Source organism: Pristis pectinata, chromosome 4 (genome assembly GCF_009764475.1).
Source record: "Pristis pectinata isolate sPriPec2 chromosome 4, sPriPec2.1.pri, whole genome shotgun sequence".
In the NCBI taxonomy this organism is placed as follows: Eukaryota; Metazoa; Chordata; class Chondrichthyes; order Rhinopristiformes; family Pristidae; genus Pristis; species Pristis pectinata.
In genome coordinates, this window is record NC_067408.1 from 100,436,623 (window position 1) to 100,456,653 (window position 20,031).

Consider the following 20,031-nt stretch of genomic DNA (forward strand, 5'->3'; position numbering starts at 1 on the left):
TGGTAAGAGGGTTAAGGGTTATGGGGAGAAGACAAGAGAATGGGGTTAAAAAAAAATCAGCCACGATTGAATGGTGGAGTAGACTCAATGGGCCAAATGGCCTAATTCTGCTCCTATATCTTATGGTCTTATGAAGGTATGATCTCTGTCAACAAGGAGAGTGAAGCTGTGATCTCTGTCAATGGAGGAGTGATGGTCTGCTCTTTACTAATGAGGATAGGAAGGTTTGCTCAACATCAATGAAAGGAATGAAGGAATGCTCTGTGTCGTTGAGGTGACTGATGATGTGCTCTATGTTTATATTGCCTTCTGTTATAGAAGGGAAGTAAAATGTCCTGTAGAATTAAAGGAAACGGCTATGAATATCACACTCAAACTGACATTTGTTATTGCTGGATTCTGTGGAGCTTAGCTCTCACCTTGGTGTGGGTGAGGGTTGGTGGTTTTGTGTTGCATTTATCTAGTTTAACTCCAAAACCAAAGCTTTGCTTATTGTCTTCTGAAAAATGATAAATGCAAATTTACCCTGCAGCAGAGGAGCATCTGCTGCAATGAGATCCATTCACCTATCATTTTATATCAAAACAAAGTCAACAAAAAGGATTTCTTTCAATAAATGAATCTAAAATATACAGTCAGTGACGCAATGTTATCATTGCACACTTTGCAAGACTTTCTTGCAGATGACACAAACCCTCAGGGTATAAAATTCTTTGCTTTAATAAATGGTCTGGAAATTTCTATTTATTTCAGTTTGATAGTGACATTCCTGAACAGTTTTTAAATCAGGAGGAGTAAAACCAGAAAAGATTCTGAAGACAAGAGTCCTGTGATTGCACTCTCCGGGTTTTCCAGTGGTTTCAGATCATCATTTTCCACTCAGAATTGGCAGGGTCCCATCTGCACGCTCAGGTGGATATAAAAGATCCCATGTCATAATTTCAAAGGTGAACAGGGAATTTATCTCCAGAGGCCCGAGCAAAGTTTATGCCTCAGTTAATATTACTAAGTCAGAACATCTGGTCTTGCTGTTTGTGGGAGATTGCTCTGTGTGTACTGGCTAGCATATTTCTCCCATTATGATGATGAGTACACTTCCAAAGTGCTGAATTGACTGTCAAGCACTTTGGGACATCCTGCCCTGAGCCATTTTTGGCTTGTTGCTCTTGAAATTCTGCTGTTGAGCTGTGCACACAAAGTGGGTGTGGAATGGGTGTCCTGATACTAGCCACTGGTTACATGAGGACTGGAACAGGGCCTGTTCCCACACTGAGTCACCCAGTGGGTTGGAGCCTGAAGTAAAGAAGGCTGAAATCCAGACCAGGCTTCACCAGACTGGAGCTTAGTCCTTGGTTTATTTGTTGAGCTCAGCTATTTTCTTACCTGTGATGACCAGTGGACTAAGAACTGGAGATTAGCCTGCTGAGTTTCTGGTCCAAAGTCAGCAGTGTGTGTGAGTGAGACTCCAATTTGTATACTTTTACATGCTTCATGTGTAAATTTGCATCCTTGGGTCATCTCCATCACTGGGCCTGCTTAAGTTTCCCCCAGTCCCCATCACTGACCCCAGGATGTCCTCCCACTGCTTTAGGCAACAACTGTATGGCAGCAGTTTTATGATCGTCCCTGGAATCATGGTGAGGAAGGACTGGTGCGTACTGTGTGGGGCTGTGCGAGGTCGGAGCTGGATCATAATAATCCCCTATCTTAAGCCTGCTGTACAAACAAGACGTGGTACAATATTTACTAAATTTGCCACTAAATTTGACATCTAATTACACCAATATTTTCTTCATTCTATTGACAATTTGCCTGGTTGTTAAACTTCTGATTCTTTGAAAGGTTTTCTGTCAGACGACTGGGTATATGAACAATCCAGATCAATCTATCAGTCAAAAGGGAGCTTTGTCTCCATATGTATTAGCTTTGGTCAGAATTATTATTTTATCATTACTTTCTTTTCCTTTCAGTGGGAAGAAATCAGCGGAGTGGATGAGCACTACATACCAATTCGTACCTACCAGGTATGCAATGTGATGGAAGCCAGCCAGAACAATTGGCTGCGGACAAATTGGATTCCACGGAACTCTGCTCAGAAGGTCTACGTGGAACTAAAGTTCACTTTGAGAGACTGCAACAGCATCCCTCTGGTGCTGGGATCCTGTAAAGAAACATTCAATCTCTATTATATGGAGTCTGATGAAGATCACATTGTGAAGTTTAGAGAAAGCCAGTTTGTGAAGATTGACACAATTGCTGCAGATGAGAGTTTCACTCAGATGGACCTAGGGGACCGAATCCTCAAGCTGAACACTGAGGTCCGCGAGGTTGGACCAATCAACAAGAAAGGATTTTACTTGGCCTTTCAAGATGTCGGTGCCTGTGTTGCTTTAGTGTCAGTACGAGTCTTCTTCAAAAAGTGTCCTTTCATCACCAGGAACTTGGCTATGTTCCCAGACACGGTGCCTGGGGTGGACTCCCTGTCTCTTGTGGAGGTGCGTGGTTCCTGTGTCAATCACTCCAAGGAGGAGGACCCACCCAGGATGTATTGCAGCACTGATGGAGAATGGCTAGTGCCAATAGGGAAGTGCCTGTGTAATGCTGGATATGAAGAAAGAGGAAGTACATGCCAAGGTAACAATTAGCTGGGTTATAACTTGGAAAAAAAACCTCCCCCATCTGCAAATTAAAAAAAATTTTGAACTGCTTTCGGAACTGTGTTATCAGTTTCAACAGATTTGCAGAATTCCTTTTGTTTACGCGGCAACGTTAATCCACAGAAGCATTCTGCTTCACCCATGCTGTTTCATAAAAGCTGACTTTGTTTTAGTGCTTCCAGCTACATTTTGGGTCACATTTTTTAAATCAGTTGCCTGATTCCAGAAGCTGTGAGAGGAAAAAAAAATCAGTTTTGCAATAACATTATGGAGGTAATTCTAGGTCACATCTGGCATTCTCAAAATATTCTAATTATTCATGAATGGGATTTGTGAGGTCCAAAGAGCCTGGGTAAGAATGACAGGAGTGTTATTGATTCTCAAGAATTGTATGAGTAGAGTCCTCAGCGTTATCTTGGGACTAGTAACACTGCTTGCCATTATATACTTCGAAGGTTACAATCACCTCATTTGAGGCTTTATTTTGGCCTGGTTAAGTGTTGCCTTTCCTTATCCATAGGCAATGTATTTCTTTAAAAATTGATTCAGCAGCTTCAAAAACAAGTCTATTAAAGTTTGTCTTTGATATCCTACTATTTTTACCAAAACACGCAATCATCACTTGAATTTAATGCAACATATTGGGGTAAATATCCACTTCTACTGGATGTGCTAAATCTGTGATATATTAATGTATGTGGTTAAATTCTGCTTAATTGGCTGAATTTTTGAAGAACAAAATTCACTACACATACATTATACATATTATGAACATACACCACCTACGTGGAGAATACAATGGGTAAAGATAGGATTAATGCAACAGTGGGTGCTTGATTATCAGGATGGACTCAGTGGGCTGAAGGGTCTGTTTTCATGCTGTTTCTCTGACTGTATGACTATGACTCAAAGTAATGACACACTAACAAGGCAAAGGTATGTTAGCTAACTGTCCATGTATAGTACTAGATTCACTCAAAACAAGACATCTGGCAGATATACCCATCTCCCATTTCCTGGTGAAATGAGTGTAGTTTATTATAAATGTTTGGAGAGTTAAACTGAATACACTGTCAATCTTCTAACAGTATTTGAAAGAGGAAGCAGCATATCATACAACTGTACTGGATAATTACCTACTTACCACTCTCACTATTTTTTTATTTATGACAATCGCTTTCTCAGAACATTTTAACCCAATATCTCATTTCTTCTGTTAGTTGAGGGGATCTGTATAAGTGACATAAAGAGACTAATTGAGGGTGTTTACTCCGTCCTTGTCAGCACACTCATTGGAGTCCCTGTTGACTGATTAGCTTTGAGAACACTATCTCAAAGCCTTTTCCAGACCAATTGTTTCCATTGACACAGGCACCCAAAACCTGACACGCTCCAGGAATATTTCATTGGATTATTCCTGTCCAGTATCGTTCCACAAAAAACTGGATGTAAAAGAGGATTCCATGGACTTTGGCAATACATTTTTCAAACATTTTGTACAGATAGTTATTGTAATTCTAGTGACAATGCCATAAAACTTTTAGAAACATCCCATAGGCCTGATGCAGATACTGTTACTTCAAAATGTAACTGAAGTGAAGCATGGCAGTTGTTTTTCTTACTGTATGATACTTCACTATCAATGGTGAGATAAGGACCTTTGTTCATGACTGTATTGATTGAAAGGACATGTTGGCCTGAATCCCTTTACAAAGAGCTCTTAATTTTAAGATTATTCAAAACACCACTGCCTATGTTCTAATTTACCAAGTCCTATTCAACAACTTTCCTTCAGCTCACTGGCCTAAGGTGGCAACATCTCACTTTTAAAATTCTCATGCTTGTTAATAAATCGAGTATCATCACTCTCTACTTCTGTAATTATTTCCAATGCACAGCCCTTAGGTATATGCAATTCTTTCAATTCTGCTCCCTTGATCAGCCTGGGTTTTAATCATTGCACAACTGCCGGCCAGACCTTCAGGTCTGGATTTCTCTCCCCATTCTCTCTTCCTCTTCAGCTCCATTTCCTCTTGTGAGGTGCACCTTATAACCTATCTCTTTGACCAAGCTTTTGACCATCTATTCTAAAATGTTATATGGATTGATGTTGAATTTTGTATGCTTGCACTTTTGTGAAGTCCTTTGGGATTGATTGCAATATTGAAGACACAATATAAATGCAGAGAGGAGGAGGAATATTCCCAGCATGATCATTGCATTGTGAAGTACATGTGGGCAGTGGTTCCTAATCTCTAACAGACTCCCATTGCAAACCGTGCAGACTGATGCAATGGAGGCACAAAAAACCCAGAGTGTCTGTGTTTATTCAAGGGATCTACACAGACTGTTTTTAGATGCTTCTAACATAAATTGTTTCAATCCTTAGTCGGGTGACAGCATTAAAGTAAAAATCATTGTTCACAGCCAATGTTGCATAAGCTACAGCCATCCACCTGAATCATCATCATTATGTCTCAGTTTAAGGCCTTAAAGAAGAACAATACCTCCAGCATTGCAGCTATCCCCGTTATTACAGTAGAGTGACACAGGCCGGCTATGGAGTTCAGATACACAGTCTTCTGACCTGCCGATCACAATTCTTCTAACTTAGCCGATCTTATTTAAATGCTTACTCTGTTGGACTGCCCACCTTTCAAGTACAAATATGTGTCATATCATAAAACTGCTGCTTATAATACAGCACTGATAGGAAAGGAGATGACAACAAGATAAAGTCAATCTCAAAGTCAAGTTTATTGTCATATGCACAAGTGCAATGAAAATCTTACTTGCAGCAGCATCACAGGTAAATAACATATAAGCAGCATTCACAAGAAAAACATAAATTATACACAATTTTTACAAGAAAGAGCACAATCAGAACAAAAAAGAGTAGGAACAGTTTGTATAGAACATTTCCAGCTTCCAATTCACTTTATGAAATTGTGCTAAAGTTGTTGATTTAATTAACATTAAAATGAACAGACAGCAACATAAAAATAAGAATCAAAGAAATGATTTTGGCCTAGAAATTCAGTGGTGCTGGGGAAAACGTGCTGAAGATAACTGATGTGATGATACAGTTTTACCATGGGCTCACCCCAGCAGAATTCAACAATGCTAGAGGCCCAAGACAATTGGCACTGCTGCATAGTCCTCGTAGGCTTCCCCTCTGCACTTGGAGGACATGAAGCGAGTCCAGGGATAGGTCCGGGGTCATGTGGGAGAGTCCTGGACTCAGTGGTTGGACAGATCAGGTCCCAGTCTGGGATCAGTTCGGGAACAGAGTTAGGTGGTAATTGGGGTTCCAGAACAGTTGGAGACAATTGAGGTCAGGCTGGGTATTCTGAGGTAGAGCCCATTGGAAAGGAGGTAAGAAAGGGAAATTTTATGAGTGGAAATTGAAGCCCTTGATTGTGACCTTGCTTAGGGAACAGTAACACGGTTGTTCTAAGAGCACCCAACTAATTTTCTGGGCAATGATCAAAATGACCTGGCAGTTATATTTGATGAGCGAGTTGTGTCATCGCCCCATGTACACTTTGTGACTGGAAATGCTCAGTTGAATTCCTGGAATGGTGTGATTCAACCCGGATACTGTTGCAAGTCCGAGCCTGGACATACAAATGTAAAATCAGTCTTCCATGACCAAAGCAAATTGGACAATGTCCAATGTTTTCTTATTCATAGTCTGAAAATAATACATGATTGTTAATGCAAAATTATTTCCATATCTTCTCACCCTTCCCTCCTGCCTTTATTTCCTAAACTTGTTTCCCTTTACCCATCCTCAGGTGACACCTGATGAAGCTACAGACAATTTAACAGACTCTTAACCACTATAAGAAGGCACAGTTTACAAAGCCCTAACCAGGGTCCTGAACTAATTGTTGTTAAATGATATGCTGGTGCATCAGCGTTAAAGGTCCAGTGCAAAAATTGCACCTGGTTTTACTGTGGATTGGATTTACATCTAAATGATTGAAAAGCCAACAGTTGACGACAGGTGGAGGGACAGTGCCGTGGGATGTCATTTCTTCCCAAGTGGGATTCACAGAATGATGTTAGTTAAGAGGCCCTAAAGCAACCGGTGGTTAAAGGCAGTTAATTTTTTTTAATATCAGTTTGAGCTTATTTTCTATCATATCGCCTTTAACTGCCATTTAAAATACACACAGGTATCAACCTGGGTTAAAGCAACACTTTTGCTGCTCTTGATTCCTATTGTTATTTTAGGAACTGAGCTGCTCCAGTGACAGCTGTGAGGGAGAACTGTGGCCCTTATGGGGCAGGATTCTTCCCTGGATGTATCTGAAGGACCCATTACTGTAGTGCTTCTGGAGGGTGACTGATAGAAGTACTTATGGCTCATCTTATAGAATGGTGACAGCTCAGACAGTAAACTCTAGTCCTTTCACTGGTAATCTTTAAAGCACAAAGCAGCAAGTTAGTGAAATTGAAAGTCCAAAGTTTGTACTTAGATTTTAACTGTAATTTTGAGTAGGCTGCAGAGAATAGAATGACAGCTTTTATCTTTCTATCATGCTTCTTGAATCTCTTAGGATGAACTTGTTCAGTATTACATAACAAAAAGGGGGCCTGTATATAAATGCAAACATGTTCAAGATCTTAAAATCAATGGAAGTAGCTGTAAAAGACAATCTCGTCATAATTATATACCTTCTGATCTCTTCCCTAAACAACAAAGTTGCTACCAGCTCAGAAACTTAACTCTGTGTTCTCATTTATTTTTTGTAACACCACCTTTTGCTACATTTCACAAATACTTTCAAGGGAGACATGATAATGTCAATGTACCAGTCATTTGGAAGAACTTGAGATGTGATGCTAACCTCTGAGAATGGGTTGCACCTGTTCAGGTGCTGCTGCATTGAAATATTTCAGGCTGCTGGGAGATGTAACAAAAAATTATTATTGCTCTTTCAACTTGTTGCAATTAAAAACAAACAAAATACTACTATTGGCAGGAATGAGCCATTTCCAAAATTCTAGGCGTCAGCAGTGAAAGGAGGAAATGGGGGACAAACTGTGTCAGATCCCAGCACATCTAATTGTCCGCTCTTCTGCTTGACTTACCATTGCTGACAGCTGAAAAAAGGATTCAGATGCATTTGGCATTTGGTCCACTGCTTAACGTCAGGGAGGATTGGCAACCAAATGTGGCCCCATTCATTTCCACCATGGTTAAATGGTAGGTACTTTACGTATTTTACTTTCTAAAAAAAATTATCTGTTTTATGACGTGTCATGGGAAGAAACTACCAAGTGGGCAGAGGACAAGATACAAAATCTCTTGATGAAGTGCAACATCCCCACTGACTCCTGGGACTCCCTGCCATACCACCGTTCAAACAGGAGAAGAAGCATTTAGGATGGTATTGAGAACATCACGCTCATGCATAGGGAGCTCACAGAAGCTCAGTGTAAATGGTGGAAGGAGTGCAGCATGTCACAAACGGACCTTCTGCTTGTTCCATCAGACACCTCCTGTCCCATCTTTGGATGTCTGTAGGATGTGAAGGGTTAGCTTTCAGCCCTCTGCACGCAGATAAAGGAATTGTGGAGAGAGGGCTGTCCAAGAAAGGTCTGACTTCAGGTGATTTGGGATAATTCAGCCTTATATTTGCCATTGAAATTGCCATTGAGGATAACATTTGTTATGATTTAGGATCTGAGTTAGTTGTGTGTACTTTTTCAAACCAGTTCTAATCCTTGGTGTTACTATTTCTTTATTTAAAATATTGCCATAAATTAAAGCTCATTGAAACTCTACTTTCCAGAGTAGAATTCCCCCAAATGATTTCTGTATTAGTACGAGATTCATCTTCAGCAGGGCTCTCAACCTTACTCATCTACTTACTCAAACAACCAGCTGTTGCTCGACCCCTTTTCCCAAGATTGCACCATTTGAAGGGCCAATGCTCAAACTGCGTTCTTTGGACTCACCGATGTCCATGACTTTCTGCGACTTCAAGTATAACATAAAATTGCACCAGGACTTCTTTGCCCATGGTGTTCAGGGTCACGGCTACCCTGAGCTTCCTTGCTTCAGCATTATTCTGGGCTCTTGCTACTGAGACACGGGAGACTGCAGATGCTGGGATCTGGAGCGAAAAGTAAACTGCTGGAGGAACTCAGCAGGTCAAGCAGCATCTGTGGAGTTAAAGAGATAGTTGACCTTTCAGGTTGAGACCTCGCACCAGCCCAGAACTAACCCGCTGATTTCCTCCAGCAGTTTGTTTATTTGCTTCAGCTGCTGATCTCTGCCAGATCTCTCAGGTTTCTGCTCTCTGCTATATTAGGGATGTCACCCAATTTCCATGCACATTCTGTCAGCCCTCCGGAGTAGATGGTATGGTTATAGCCATTTCCCTGCGTTTCAGGTTTCCCCAAAGCCCAGGCATTTGTAGACTGCACTCATGTAATGTCACCCTCTACTCCAAGCTCCCTGGCAACCTTCTGGGCAACTATTGCCTGGCTTCAGCCCTGGAGATTCTCCATGACCCCTTTGCTCAAAGAACTTAGTTCCTGAGGACACTGTTCTCTACTGCTCTGTCAAGGTCCCTGCAAACTTCTGAGTACACTAGTCCCACACCCCTCCAGTTATTGCAATAGATCACCAGAGCAGCCTGCAGCACCTTTTTACATGGAGAAACCTGACAGTGATACTTGGAACATCACAACTTAAAACCTCAGTTTTTATGGGACTTTGACAGATGGTGTTAAAGTAAGGTACACTACCACTTTACTGCCATTAAAAGGTTACAAAGCACCTTCTGGGCAAAGTTCTGCTTCAGGTTAACATAGACTAACCTTGTCTAATTGGATGTAACTGATGCAATTCAGACTGATGACAAAGTCTGTCATATGTCCTTGTGCATTTGTTTAAACTGAAGTAGTTTAGATTTAGGTTCATTTAGTTGAAAGCCTAAATTAATGCAACTTAGATCCCTGGTGCTGATCCAGATCTCTTTAAATTGAATGTCTACATGAATGTAGCTCAGGTTGGATACCAAGATGAGTGGCAAGTTGTCTTAATGGTGGCACCTTGAGACCTATGGGATTTTATCTCTCAGACCTCATCTGGGTTCCTGATTAAAACTTCTGGAGAGCAGAAGCTGTGCACAATGGGAAGCAGAACAACATCAGGCAGAAGAAGAGGTCTGACGACATGTTTGTTGATGTTTAGGTAAACTTTCTCTGGAGTGCCCAGAGAGGCAAGGAAAGATTGGGAGAAACATGAAGAACTTCTGTGAGCCTCTTCTGCTAACATCGGGTTGTCTAGGATCTGGTAAAACACCACAAGCTAGTAACAGTATATTGAAGGGTACTGATAGAGTGATTTCTGAATTTTACCTTTAGGATGTCAATGTCCTGATCTGGTAGTAACGTGGACTATGTTATGATGACACTTTGTGTCCTGAAACATTACAGTACCATCTTCAGCATAGATGAAAAATATAGCCATGATCCCATTGGATCCATTCATGGAACTAATTTTCAGGTCCAAAGTGAAGTGGAATAATAGATTGCCTTGAAACTGTGGCAGATTAAGATAAGATATCTTTATTAGTCACATGTACATCGAAACACACAGTGAAATAAACCTTTTGCATCGAGTGTTCTGGGGGCAGCCCGCAAGTGTCATCACGCTTCTGGTGCCAACATAGCATGCCCACAACTTCCTAACCCGTACGTCTTTTTGGAATGTGGGAAAAAACCGGAACATGTGGAGGAAACCCACGCAGACACGGGGAGAACGTAAAAACTCCTTACAGACAGTGGCCAGAATTGAACCCGGATCGCTGGCGCTGTAATAGACTACTGTGCCTGCTATTAATGAGGCAGTAGCAGGAAAGCAAGCTTTATATTGCCTGGTATAATGCCAATCAGCAATGAGTCAGAACATGGGTGTGTGAGGAATGATTCATTGTTACCTGTGGAGGTGGAAGGTGTTTCATCTTTACTTCAGTCAAGACATTACTGCTGCCTGGTTTTCAAATGTTTCCTCTGTCGCTTGATCAACATGGTTTGACCATATTGTTCCTTATTCTCCTTTTCTCAGAATAAAACAGATAGTGAGATATTATTCTTAAAGATGGTCTTATTTTCTGGCACTGGATGGATGAAAGAATAAAAATGGCCATTCCATAATACTCAGTGAACGACATTCTCACGCAGTGACGCTGGGGCAAACTACAATAAAAATGCAAAAAACAGTTCACTACTCATATCTTGTAGTATTTTTGTCAATAGTTTCATGAGCCTACTATTTCACTTTCACTATTACCATGATACAGGGCAGTGCCAGCAGCATGAGTGTGTGGCACAGAGGTGAAGAATGTGCAGAGGACGATCTGGGCTGAGAACCAGATTGGCATGTTATAGGATCTGGCCTACTCATAGATGGCTTGGCCCTTTCTGCTTCTGTAACTAAATGTGGTGAAAGGTTTTTGTGATGGATAATGTGAGGCTTTGTGTTAAAGCTATCTGAACTGGGATTGTAGAATGCAGATTAATATTGTGAAGTGAATTATAATTAATGATGAATTGGCCTTATGGGGAGACAGATTAAATGTTCTGCTCTAGTGGTAAATGTAGGACCATTTAGCCCCTTGAGTCTGTTTTACAGGAGGCCACACACAGAAAGGTTAGAGTAGGAGTGGGCACCAGGCAGCAGAAATCTCAGTCACTCCAGCAGACTGAATGCAGGAGCTTAGCAGAGCATCCCTCAATCTGCGTTTGGTTTTGCCAGTGCAGAAGTGACCACATTGTATGTTAACATTTCTCTCAACACTAACCCTTCTCAATCATTTACCATTAAAAAAATCCCCAGATTTCTATTGTTTCTACCAGACCTATGTCCTTGCCCATTCATTTAGCTTGCTTCTATCCCCAAATCCTCTCTGCTTGCTCCTCACAGCTCACACAGCCATCCAGCTTTGTATCATCAGCAGACTTTAATTTCCTACAATTGGTCTCCCACTTCCGCAGTCCTCTAATTATAGACCCCAGCACTGATCCCTGCAGCACCTCACTAATCACTATCTTCCTAGTCTGAAATGACCTCTTCATTCATACTGTCTGTTTTCAATCTATTAACCTGTTCTCATTCCACAGCAGTACATTGCCCCTAATCCCTTATGCTCTAATTTCGTTTAATAACTTTGTGGCACCCGATCAAATTCCAATATGGCATATCCACTAGCTTCCCTGTATCTATTCTGCTGGTTACTACCTCAAAAATACTCGAGGGGTTTGTCAAACATGAAGTTCCTTTCGTATCTAATATTTGTGAAGATGCATTCACCAGATTACAGCTTGCTGTAAACTAGTGAACATACGAAAACCTTATCACATTTTTTAAATAAATCCTGACCTGAGTATTTTCATTTTGTGAGCTGGAGACAGTGCATCTCATCTGATTCCAAAAGACTAGCTTTTCATGGGAAGGGTGAGAGAATGATAATTTTATCATGAATAAATATGAAAAGCAAATCAGAACAACCCTTTATTGGAAAAAGTAGTTGAAAATTGTAATACCAAATTCATCAATCTGACATATTTTTGAATTACTCAAAAAGGTTGTGAAATTTAGATTCTACAACATACTTAATATGTTTAAACTGAAGCTGCTTCCTATTTGCAGTTGTAATATAACATGATGCCAAGCTGGCCAATGGAAAAACACCTGTATAATGTGATACCCGCATTGACTACATACAGTTGCACATCTTTTATATGATGTTCATATTGAACAAAAGGTTAAATTGAGCAACAAAACCTGTTTTCTTATTCTCATAACATCAAAGCATTCTCCTGTTGTTGTTACAACTGTTGTTGCCAGCTTTGTTCTCTCTGTTCCTTGCAAGCAATAATGAAAGGCTATGCTTGTGTTTTTCCTTCATCCGCTGTTGTTGTGCAGTAAAGAATTTAACCTGCGCTCCTTTTTTCAGCAGAGGCACTGCTGGTGAGCTATTGACCAAGGACCTTGTGTCCAGTGTGGGGTTTGCCAGCAGACAGCAGGGCATGTGACTATGATGAATGATTCCCCCTTTTGTATTGTCAGTGGCTAATGGGAGGGGTCTGAATGAGAAAAGGCTTCCATGTACTGTTGGGTTTTCATGGCATGCTTTACTGCAATAGGGAATAATTGAAGCTGTGTCCTTCTATTGGAGCTGAACTATGCTTCAGAATCTTTGGCATTCAATAATAATTACCTGCAAAAATAAATGCAGAAACTGTGTATATGGGACAAACGTGCTGAAAGGAAATGATTTGACTTCCAGTCATGGAAAACAATAGTTCTGGCTGCTTTTTTTTTGTAATAGCACTGACCCAGCAATGGTTCACCAGACTGGTTCCTAAGAAGGCAGGTCTGGCATATTAGGACAGACCAAGTGGGCTAGGCCTCTGTTCTCTACAGGGTAGAAGAATGAGAGATGTCTCATTGAGACATACAAAATACTTAGAAGATTTGATGTGGGGAGGATGCTCCCCCCGGCTAAGGAGTCTAGAACTAGGGAGGGGCAGGGGGGAATGTCATAAAATAATGCCAGTTAGTCCATAAGAAGGAAATTAGAAAACAATTCTTCACTCAGAGGGTGGTGGATCTTTGGAATTTTCTGACCAAGAGGGTTGCACAGTCTCGATCAGTGATCACATTCAAAACTGGGTTTGACAGATTTCAGGATATTAGAGGAATCCAGGGAAATAATGTTGAGGTAGAATGTCAGCCAAGACCTTGATGAATGTCAAATCAGGCTCAAGGGGCCAAATGGCTCCTGCCATTCCTATTTCTTGTGTTCTTATGTACACAAAGCACAGTTTGCCTACAGAGGTAGGTGGACTACTTCACACTTCTGGTGTGTAACACCACATGCTTACTATTTGCTACATTGGACCCTTGGGTGTTTGTTTCATTCCTGTTTTAAAAAAGCACTACTTCAATCAATTCCTAGTCCGACAGTGTTACCTAAACTTCTGCTGGGATACCCAATTTTTACTTCAGTACTGTTACATCAGATAACCAGTGTCAGATACAGATGTTTCTCATTCTAGTTATGTGGACTGATTTTCTTATGAAAACTCGCTTACAAATAGAGTTATTCTCGTGCATAACTTGATTCAACCGTGCTTATAAAGAAGGCATAGTTTGGAGATGAGACTGGCAGTAAGTTTAGGATACATAAGCTGGTATGATGGAATCTTCTAAACCAGGCCATTGCACTGCAGGAGGATTTGGGAACCTTGTGATCTTTACCAGCTGATCTTCATTGTTTGTCATGTCACATTCAGAAAGCCAGGTCATATATGGTTACCAACCAGACAAGTTATCTCATAATCGTATTAGAAGTACGGGTATTATAGTAAAAGTGTCAACCTGAAAAGTATGCGAAGCACTGAGCTGCAACTTAATCTTTTGCAGTGCTCAGCTTTACCTCTTGCACTGATGAATGATATTGGGCTATTGGAGCAACAAAGGAAATATTCGTCATGCTCATTTTCATGTTGTATTCCCTGGTAAAGGCTTCTGAAGCCAGATTCCCAGCCACAGAATCCCTTGGTGAATGTTGCTGTCTGCTGTTGCAGAGCCTTTGAGGTGTTGGGGGATTGGGGAGACGTGTTAGAGAGAGGATGGAATCAGAGTCCAGCAGGGGACCTGCAGAGAAGTTAAAACAATTAGACTTTAAAAGCCTTTTTGACTTTCCATTTAAAGAAAAGCCTTTCATTTTTCACTGTGATGCAGGTTTAAAATCTTCATGAAGAGAAACAGAAAGCAATGTGTTGGAATTACTGTTTTAAAAATTGGCTAGTGGGCAAGCATTAATCCACTTGAAAGTACAGCATTTAATTACAAGGATAAAACACTCGATTCACGAGTGAGCAGTTAAATCCAGTGAAGCTGGAACGGGCCATGTTGGAACTGGGACCTGTGCCCATTTAACAGATTTGTATTACTGGAGGTGGAGACACGATTAACCCACTGTGTTTAATTACTTTAAGCCGGTGGTAATTAAACTTTACGACCATGGAGCACTTACTCAGTCAACCTAGGTGGCAAAAAGAATACACACTGGGTGTTATTGTGTTTGAGCATTCATCAGTGTTTATTTCTCTACCCTGCCCTACTGCTATCCCAGTTAGCTGGATTTTTTTTAGACTAAATCCCTTGTAATGACTTTAGGCTACAAAATACTGTCAGTAATGTCATCATGGAAGCATTTACTGCACTTTTATCAAAATCTTCACTTCTTAATGACATGGGGAAAATAATTTAATATGAACATGTTGAGCATCCATGCAATAAAAGTGACAATAATTTCCAGGCTAAAATTGCCTCAGGTGGCACTTTTTGACATCATATTAATTTGATACCAAGAAAAACAGCCTACTCTTTTTGAATTAGAGCTGCTTAAATCATATCATCTGCTGACTCTGTTCTTAGCCTTAACTTGCACTGTCTCCATGTTGTTTGTACTTTTATTTCAAGTTGTAAATGATGAACATAACAGCTTTGGCAGTAAAGTTCAGATACATCTGTGGAGAACCTTGTCTCCCTCAAAAAAACACTGCAGAATTTTGCCTCCCTAAACTCAGAACAATGTGGGACCTTCCTAAAGTTCAACCACAGTTTTTTTTAAAATGATAAACTGCTCCCAGCCTGCATTATTGAATCCCAGCACTATGTTTACGAATGCCCAAGTCACATTACTCAGAAATCTATACAGGCAAAGTTCCTGCTTGTTAATCTGGATCATTACCAATAACGATGCATTGTGTCACCCAATTTCAGAAGGCTTGGCTGCAAATTACTAATAGGTAAGGTCTTTGACCTCAAACGTGTACAATATCCAAGGCCTATTAATACAGTGTTAGTGATTAGATTCCCATTCTATTCTCAGCTATGACCACTCTACTCATTAGCGCAGTGGTTTGCAGGAGTATCTGAAGCTTGTGGGAAGAATCTCATCCCTAGTGACTGGTAAGTAAGCCAGTACCTGGATCATTAGCAGTGCTCGGCAATCTGTATCCCAGTGACAGGTCTACCTCATCAGGTGACTAAACTAGTACATTGATCATCAGCAGTGTCTGGAATATCCTGAGGGTGCGAATGAGGGCAGAATTAGAGAAGCATGGTGTGGAAGTGGTTATAGAGACAAGGAGGGGCCATGTCATGGAGAGATTTAAAAGCAAGTATGAGAATTTGAAAACTGAGCTGACTCTACATCAAAAGGCAAAGCAGGACAGCATGCACTGGATTAACGGGCGAACAGAGATTAGTGAATAAGGAAATGGGCAGCAGCGTTTTGGATATGCTGTAGTCTTCACAGTCTAACAAGAAATGCACTGAAGTAGACAAATCTAGAGGTAACCAAAGAGCTGAGGAAGGGTTGGAATTTGGTATTGGTATTGGTTTACTGTTGTCACTTGTACTGACGTAGAGTGAAAAACTTGTCTTGCAAACGGATTGTACAGGTCAATTCATTACACAGTGCAGTTACATTGAGTTAGTACAGAGTGCATAGATGTAGTACAGGTAAAAACGGTAACAGTACAGATTAAAGTGTCACAGCTACAGAGAAAGTGCAGTGCAATAAGGTGCAAGGTCACAACAAGGTAGATCGTGAGGTCATAGTCCATTCATTGTATAAGGGAACTGTTCAATAGTCTTATCATAGTGGGGTAGAAGCTGTCCTTGAGTCTGGTGGTACGTGCCCTCAGGCACCTGTATCTCCTACCCAATGGAAGAGGAGAGAAGAGAGAATGTCCCGGGTGGGAGGGGTCTTTGATTATGCTGGCTGCTTCACCAAGACAATGAGAGGTAAAGACAGAGTCCAAGGAGGGGAGGCTGGTGTCTGTGATGCACTGAGCTGTGTCCACAACTCTCTGCAGTTTCTTGTGGTCTTGGGCAGAGCAGTTGCCATACCAAACTGTGATACATCCAGATAGGATGCTTTCTATGGTGCAACGGTAAAGTTGGTGAGAGTCAAAGGGGACAAACCAAATTTCTTTAGCCTCCTGAGGAAGTAGAGGCACTGGTGAGCTTTCTTGGCTGTGGCATCTATGTGACTTGATCAGGACAGGCTGTTGGTGATGTTCACTCCCAGGAACTTGAAGCTGTCAACCCCCTCGACCTCAGCACCATTGATGTAGACAGGTGCATGTACACCGCCCCCTTTTCCAAAGTCAATGACCAGCTCTTTTGTTGACATTGAGGGAAAGGTTGTTTTCATGACACCATTCCACTAAGTTCTCTATCTCCTCCCTGTACTCCGACTCTTTGCTGTTTGAGATATGACCTACAATGATGGATGGAAATGGTTTAGATAATTGAATGGATGTGTGATTGGAAGCATTTTGAAGTTAAATACAACTTCGAGATTCTGCATGGTTTAGTTCAGCCTTGAAACAGTGACAAGAGAGTGGAATGGGGCCAATGCTAGGGAATGGATTTTGTGGCAGATGTAAATACAACAGCCTCATAGTGACCTCATACAGAGAAATAACATGGAAACGCGCTCTTTGGCCCACTGTCCATATCAAGTATCAAGCACCCATTTTTACATTGATCCTACCCCAACCCATTTTAATCTCCCCCCATTCCAGCAAATCCTCCCCCAACAGATTCTTCCACTCACCTACACGCAAAGGGCAATTTACAGTGGTCAATTGAGATGAGAGAGGAAACCGGAGCACCAGTGGAAACCCATGCAGCCACCAGCTGAATGTGCCAACTCTGCCCTCCAGCACCAAAGGAAAGGATTGAACCTGGATCAGTTGAGCTGGGACACAGCAGCCCTACTGTCCTCCCAATATTTAACCAATGAATACTCTTGATACTCCATTTGGATGAGTGGAGTGACAAATTAGAGGCAATGGTGGAATCAAGGGTGGTGTTGATGCGTTAGAGTTGAGTGCTTCAGCTCACGTGTAATTCTGATGCTGTGCTTTCAGTTGAAGTCACTGAGCACAGGACGGAAATGAGGTAAAGGAAGGGATGAAATGATAGAAAGGGAAAAGCAGCAGAAACAGCTGGTGTTACTCAGGCTATTTGGTCCTTGCAGCTGTGGTTGGTGGGAGAAGGAGGGCGGAGAGAGAGTCTGTAAGATGACAGCTCACTACAGAGAAGTTGGGGTGTCACTGCATTCCAGAAATAACCTGATATAGGGAGCAGTTTTGGTTGAGAAAACCTTAATTGGACCAGCCAGATCTAGCAATGAGTGGCTAAACTAATCATCAAGTACAGATGTTCATCCCTACATCCCCTGCAGTTATGGGAGCAGAGATGAGAGCCAGAACATAGAGGAAGAAGTGGATGTAAGGACTGAAAATATTAACTTGGTCAGATGATAGCTCTTTTTACCCCACAGTAGTAAGCTATAGGCCCCAGCACCATTCCAGAACATGGGCACATTGGTCTAGAATTGGGAACTGGAATGATGCTTCCACTGGATTGTGTAGTTTCTCGGTCTGTCAGATATTTGTGTACATCTATCAGTAGATAGATGCTGGAGATCCCCAGGCTGTTACATACCTATAAGCATTTTGGTGCCATTTTCCAGCTGTACCTGAGACAACATTGGAGTAGTGTGGGGAAGCAGTTTGGAGGGGACTGAATGGAGGCTGAGAGAGATACCCCTGCAGTGGGATTGTGAGTAGCATCTCTCCTCCTTCTTGCTGCATCTTCCAGTATGTATAGTATGCATTTCATAATAACGGTATCTTTCAGTGGTTGCTATGGGACATGTTCGTAAAGTTGCACGTGGACCATATTTTCCTCAGTACAGTATACTCTGTACTGGCTGTGTTCAGGGAAGAACAATTTTGCAAAGGGAGCTTTAAATAGACTTCAGATTCCCCATTTGTATATGCATTGGCTCAAAGCCTATTTCTGCAGTGGGCACTGGTTGCTGTTTTCTTGGATCTGACTGCTGCTTGCAACACTGTTTGGCATAAAAGGGTATTGGTTTATTTGGCCAGGGTTTTGCTTCACTGAGTTGTTGATGCTTTAAAGCCTCTCCACAGAAGCCATTGTTTCCAAGTTCATTTTGGAGATAAAGTCAGCTTGTTATTATTAATTATTAACTAATAATTTTGGAGCTAAAGTCAACTTGATTACTCCAGCAGTGGAGTAAGGACGTTGCCTTGTCCCCATTGTGATTTAACCTCCACATTGACAGAAATTAACTAGCAGAAATTAAGTGCTGGAAATGTATTTATGCTGACAACATTTGGTTCAACTTTCAGTCCTGTTCATCTTCTGTCTTGGAAGATAATGTGAGTGCTATTATTGTTATCATGGCTGACCATTGTCACCGCTAGTACCTCATACTGAGTTTTGGCATTTTCTAGCTCTGCAATGGATTGCAAAGAGATATGAATGTCACTTTGGTTGGAGATTGAAATGTGACTTGAAATCACTGCACAACAGTTCCTGCCATTCAGAGAATATTTAATAACTAAACAGCAACAAGTGTTAAAACTAAAGACAGCCTCATTGGCAAAGTGGCTGGAGCAGATACCCATGGCCTCTGGTCATCCATTCTAGTTTCTGGTGTTCACTGGTGGAAAGCTGAACTCTGCTACAGGTTCTGTCACCTCACACAAAGTGCTTGATGCCCAACTTAACAAAGCCATGTTGCCCATGTCTGGATCTATGTGTGCCACTCCTCTCTCTTGGCCACCCTTGGTATCTAATGCAGCATTAGCTACAGTCAGGTGTAAGGTTATGTCAGCAAACCTAGCAGCCAGAGTGCAAAACAACCCAGTTCTATTACTGCGCTCAGACATTTTCATTGCCCATCGGTCCGTATAACATCCTGTCATCACCTGACACAAGGCTAGTCGATCTACCCTTGACTTATGTCATTGGTGGCCCCATCAATTTATCACAACACAAATGAATACTGTTGACCTGTTTTTGTGTCAGCCAATGTCTAACAATTGTTGATGGAAATACTGTGAGAATCTTTTGTATAAATATGGGATAGTTCAGACAATGTCTCATAACATTGGTATCCACCCACTGTTCAGTTTTGATGTGGGTAGATAAAATTAAACACCATGTATACTACTGCTTTAGTATGGTTCCTTCAGCGTTAGAGGGAAAATAGCTTCATGTCCTTGCATTGTATACTACTGCTTTAGTATGGTTCCTTCAGCGTTAGAGGGAAAATAGCTTTCATGTCCTTGCATTTCCTCCTGATTTTTATCTAATTCTTCCTGTTTTCAAGCAGTTAGTCACAAGAGAAAATTAAATTTTAAAAAATATCCCTTTGAAGATGGAGGCCCCTCTAACCTTATGACAAGGCTTAATTGTGTGATTTATAATGCAAGTTTAAAAAAA

General features: G+C 41.3%; 1 protein-coding gene across 1 annotated transcript in view; it reads left to right on the forward strand.

Annotated features, from left to right (window-relative positions):
- The window catches only part of LOC127569856 (ephrin type-A receptor 3), a 218,258-nt gene that overhangs the window by 51,847 nt on the left and 146,380 nt on the right, over positions 1-20,031 (forward strand). Inside the window, exon 3 of the mRNA XM_052014841.1 lies at positions 1,971-2,634. Coding sequence (XP_051870801.1) covers positions 2,037-2,634 — 598 coding nt within the window. The 5' untranslated portion in view covers positions 1,971-2,036. The remainder of the gene's footprint in view (positions 1-1,970; positions 2,635-20,031) is intronic.